At 41.3% G+C, this 5,216-nt stretch overlaps 1 protein-coding gene across 1 annotated transcript; it reads right to left on the bottom strand.

The window, feature by feature from the left end:
* Positions 1 to 2,632: 2,632 nt before the first annotated feature.
* Positions 2,633 to 3,948, bottom strand: LOC103583854 (olfactory receptor 7G1-like; the record flags this gene model as incomplete). Its single annotated transcript, XM_008565057.1, has 2 exons — positions 2,633 to 3,022; positions 3,430 to 3,948. Coding segments are annotated over 2 exons (909 nt in total), but the record flags the coding sequence as incomplete, so codon positions are not given.
* Between the last annotated feature and the right edge of the window lie 1,268 nt (positions 3,949 to 5,216).

Here is a 5,216-nt window from a genome sequence, read left to right as displayed (position 1 = left end):
TGGTGACACTTGCTCCTAGAGTCTGATGTGCAAAGTGCTCTACACAATAGCTTGGTCCTTCTGTCCCTTTCTCAGTGCAGGCCTGATCACACCTCCTTCCCCCAGCCCTTGGGACTTTGGGTAGAGGACAGCTCACCACCTCTTCATCTGGGTGGACCACTCCGAGGCACAGGCAGAAGCGCTTTGGCACAGGACCAGGCCCAGGTGAGCACTGCCGCTCACCTGAGGAGCTGCAGGAGGCTGCAGGACAGCGAGAATCGGCCGTTTACAGAGGAGAACCTGCAATTGTTTTTTAAAGATAATACACCTAGTGACTACTAAGTCTTAGTACATTTCATTCTGCTTCCTTATCTTTCACTCCTTCACTATATTCCACTGTCTTACAACCTCACAATTTATTTATAGCTTCTCAGACTTATGGGCATTTGCATCATGTGTGTGCGCACACACACACACACACACACATGCACACACACAGTTTAAAACAATGCCTGGAGACCCAACAAATTTAAGACTGAGTTTGCCTCTGGAATTGGAAGGAGAGGGATGTAGAATAAAAATAGAATGTCTTTGCTATGAATACTGTTTTTACTTTGAGAAGAGAACCATTATGGAAAGTGTCAAAATTTACTCTTTACTAATTCTGGAAATAGACAGATGGGCACCTCTCCTGCTATTCTGTACCTTTTAAATATTTCACAGGTAACTAAAGAGACACTGTGGGGCTGGAGATGTAGTCTGTGGGGTCTCCACCTCCCCTGCAAGAGTCTCATAGCCAGGCACCAGGGTCAAGTACAAAGATGACCCTTACAATAGGACATCAAGAACAAGATATGGAACTTTTAACATGCTATAAATTGGTTTAACCACTTAGGATAACACTTGGAACTACCCAAAGGAAAATAAGTTCTCCCGTATACCTGTAATCCCATCTCAACTGCAAGACTCTATCTCTTTACCACCAGAACACACAAACAAGAATATTCAACAGATTTATTCAGAATATCAAAAAATAATTACAAGCAAATAAGATTTCCATCAATATCAGAAAGTATTTCAATTTGACAAGATACCATGCATTATTTTAAAAGAGATTATTGTAAATAAATCAGTACTGTACACACAATTACATAGTAGTATATCTAAGGTGCAATACAGAGAAAACAATCAGGAAATAAAATTCACACATTAAGATTAAACTTTTAACAGGTTTGAAAAAAGGTAAATTTTAAACTGGACAAAAACCTATACAGGGAAGATAACATGATGAGTTTTAACCCTATTGCTAGTTTCCTTGAGCAAATAAGTTCACATACTGATAACTTTGCAGGAGTCAGCCTAATAGAAAAACATTGAATAAAATAATAAATACAATTTCAGGACAGCATTGACCACCGTGAGAAGAGAAGCTGTTGTGAGTGGAACATGCTTTAGGTAGATTTTATGGGGATGCCGCTGCTATACTTTTTACCTCTGGGAAGTGATATGCAATTTTAGTATGTTATTATCCTTTGAGAAGTATAGATATGATTTATGCACTCTTTGTGTATGTTATTTTCACAAATAAATTTGAGAAAGGCCTTACACATTCCTAATTCTAAGTACTTTCTCACGTGATCTTCTAATATGATTCATGCATGTCAGACATCAGAGATTATCAGATACTCACACAGTGCCTGTTAAAAATGCCCATCCCTTCCATATCTCCCCAGAGATTCAAAGTCAGCACCATGTTCTAACTAAGGTAACCGACCAGCCCGAGAGATTCCAAATCAGTATTTCTTGGGTGACATTAGGGAACTGTCCCGTTGAGCAAAGAATACAGGTGATTTATCTCTCCATATGTTCCATAACATCAATAGGAAAAGTCAGGGCTAGAACCCATCTCAGAGGCCAGGTAGGGAGCTATTTCTTAGATGCGGTGCTGAAAACAACACCACTTTCTCAACCTCCGATGACAACCAGAACAGAAGGCTGTCCAGACAATCTTCTGATTCTCCTTTAAAACTCCACTGTGTATAACCTCATACTGAAAGAGATAAGTATGACTGATGGATCCTTTTTCTGGGTGTGCCTATGTGGAAAGTGAAGGTGTGATTCTTACCAATATTCCCCTTTTCCTCTTTTTACAGTCAACAACTGCTCAAAGTAAAGTGATTCTCACTAGAATAGCTTTCCTCATCAATATGCACTTAAACGTTTTGCAAGGGAGCCCTAAGACTGCAGCCAATCCTCTAAGACATCAATGACACAATGAATTTTATTCAATTACATTTCTCTGTGTGGACTCTGCCAGGGATGAGTAAGAATCACTGAATGACAAGATGAATGAGAAAAGCAAAACCTAGATATATTCTTATAAATAAATCCATGAGAAGTTTTCAAAGAAAATAAGAAGATGACTCCAGACAAAGAAACTGAGCTTAGAAAACAGAACCCATTATTGAAACACCCTCAGAGCTGTACAATGAGCAAGTCAGCTTTCAACCCAAAGTTAAAATGAACTAACCCATTATGTTCTCTAGTCACTACAGAACAACTTGGTGAAGCAAGAGTCAGGAACGACAGCTCACCCAGTATTTCTGTCACTTTGACTAATTCTAGAAGCCTCAGTCCAAAGCAGATGACACAGTCACACAAGGGAAGGTGTCCTACCAATGAGTTTCCTCAAAGCTCCCTTCATGTCCCTGTTCCTCAGGCTGTAGATAAAGGGGTTCATCATTTGAGGGACCACCGTGTACATCACTGAAGCCACCGCAGTGATTCTGGATGAGTCAGTAATTGCAGAACTAATGTAGACCCCAAAGCCTGTCCCATAGAACAAGGACACAACTGAGAGGTGAGACCCACAGGTGGAAAAAGCTTTATGCTTTCTTCCTGCTGCGGGCATTCTCAAAACAGAGGAGACAATTTGAGTATAAGAGAAAATTATTCCAGACAGAGGAATACCACCAAATATGCTAGTTGCAGAATATATCAGGATATTATTGATGAGGGTATCCGAACAGGCGAGCTTGATGACCTGAACAACTTCACAGAAGAAGAGGGGGATTTCAACATCGGTATGAGCTTCCTCAGGGCATCTTTCATGTCCCTGTTCCTCAGACTGTAGATGAAGGGGTTCATTATGGGAGTAACCACAGTGTAAATTGTCGAAGCCACTGCAGTTTTTCTTGAAGAGTCAGAATGTGCAGAACTAATGTAGACCCCCAAACCTGTCCCGTAGAACAAGGAAACAACTGAGAGGTGAGACCCACAGGTGGAAAAAGCTTTATGCTTTCTTCCTGCTGCTGGCATTCTCAAAACAGAGGAGACAATTTGAGCATAAGAGAAAATTATTCCAAACAAGGGAATAGCACCAAGTATACCACTTGCAAAATATGTCAGAATGGTATTAATGAGGGCATCAGAACAGGCGAGCTTGATGACCTGAACAACTTCACAGAAGAAGAGGGGGATTTCAACATCTGTGCAAAAAGACAGCTGCAGCACCAGCAGGCTCTGAACCAGGGCATCCACAATGCTTATGAACAGGGAGAGTAGAGTCAGCAGGCAACACAGACGGATGCTTATGATGACTGGGTACCTCAGTGGGTGACAGATGGACACATAACGGTCATAAGCCGTTACTGCAAGAAGGCAAATTTCCTCACCAGCAAAAACCAGGACCAGGCAGACCTGGGTGAGGCAGCCTGTATGAGTGATGCTCTGATTCTGTGTTTGGATGTTGAGCAGCATTTTGGGGATGGTAGTTGTGCTTAAACTGATGTCAGTAAAGGACAGATTGGAGAGAAGGAAGTACATGGCCGTGTGGAGGTGGGAGTCAGTGATGACAGCCAGGATGATGAGCAGGTTTCCCAGGATGGTGACCAGGTACATGGACAGGAACAGGCTGAAGAGGAGGGGCTGAAGTTCTGGATCCTCTGTCACCTCCATGAGAAGGAATTTCTAGGCCAGCAAGAGCAATAACATCAGAGAGGCAAACACCATGGTGTGAAGGGTTGGATTCTAATGGAGGAAAATTAAAGAAAGGTTGCTTCTGTTTGCATATTGTTTTGTTACTTATTAAAAAACCTGGAATTTGTATAGGAGGCCATCAATAATTGTTAGTTCTGGAAATAGTTAAGGGGTCATCACTAAAAAAATAGTCTATCCGTACTGTTATGATTGCTTAAAATATTTCATAATTTTTAAAGCAAACACACACACTAGGGGGGCAGCTTAAAGATTCTGTCTGTCTCCCCAGAGACATCAGAGCCAGGACATAGAGATGATACAAATGTGTGTCAAGAACCAGGAATGGGGAGATAATGTGAAGTTAACAAACTTTCTGCCCCACAACCACTGGGTTGCTGGTAAATGTCAGAGAATTTTAACAGTCCTTCTGTTTTATAAAAGGAAGATTCCTACTAAAGAGTACAATGGTTCTGGCCATTGTAGAGACTGAGCATGAGATTAGTAGATGAGAGGTGCTTCAGTATTGGTGCAAAGGTACAAAGGACAGATAGTTAGACAAGGGACCCATGGGGACTTGATTCTAATGACGTGATATGCATCCTCACTGTCACCTTCCCCCAGATGAAATTGCAGTAAAACACCTGCCTTCATTTGCAAACATGAATGAAGGGAATTTCGATTACCTGGGTGGAGTCACAATGGAATAATGCTTGACCTCTTTGGGTGTTTCATATGAAAGATCTGTCATCAGAGAAGAGGGATTGAGTGAGTCACTGGACTCCTGTCCATTAGGGGCCATCTATGGGAAGAATGTCAGTCCTGCTATTTATTTTCTAGAGAACTGATGAATGAGGTAGTCAGAGGCACACTGTTATCCCTGTATCCCTAGGGGCTCAATTTCCAAAGTTCCTCATTAACCAAGCAATTTTATTGTCACCGTGATCCCAGGGCACTGCAAATCCTTAAAGACCAAGACTCTAGAATGAAGAAAATCAGGGTCGCTGACTATGAGGCCACCTATGAGGCCAGGTGTACACTGTCTCCTTTTCCCCATCTGTGCCTACTTACCCACATGTCACACACCTTGCACAGGTGCACACACATCTTCTCTAATTGTGTTTCAGTCTTCTTAGGGGTGAGTGATGATGTCATTATCTAATCAATTATACTTATTTTAGGTGTGAAAAATATAGCTTATATATGTAGATATAAATAAGTTTTTAAAGTACAGCTATTTTAAAACTTATTATTGTTATTTT

The sequence above is a fragment of the Galeopterus variegatus genome, unplaced genomic scaffold (genome assembly GCF_000696425.1).
Source record: "Galeopterus variegatus unplaced genomic scaffold, G_variegatus-3.0.2 Scaffold29398, whole genome shotgun sequence".
Taxonomy (NCBI): domain Eukaryota; kingdom Metazoa; phylum Chordata; class Mammalia; order Dermoptera; family Cynocephalidae; genus Galeopterus; species Galeopterus variegatus.
Note: the sequence above shows the minus strand (reverse complement) of the source record. Positions and strands in the feature narration are given on the sequence as shown.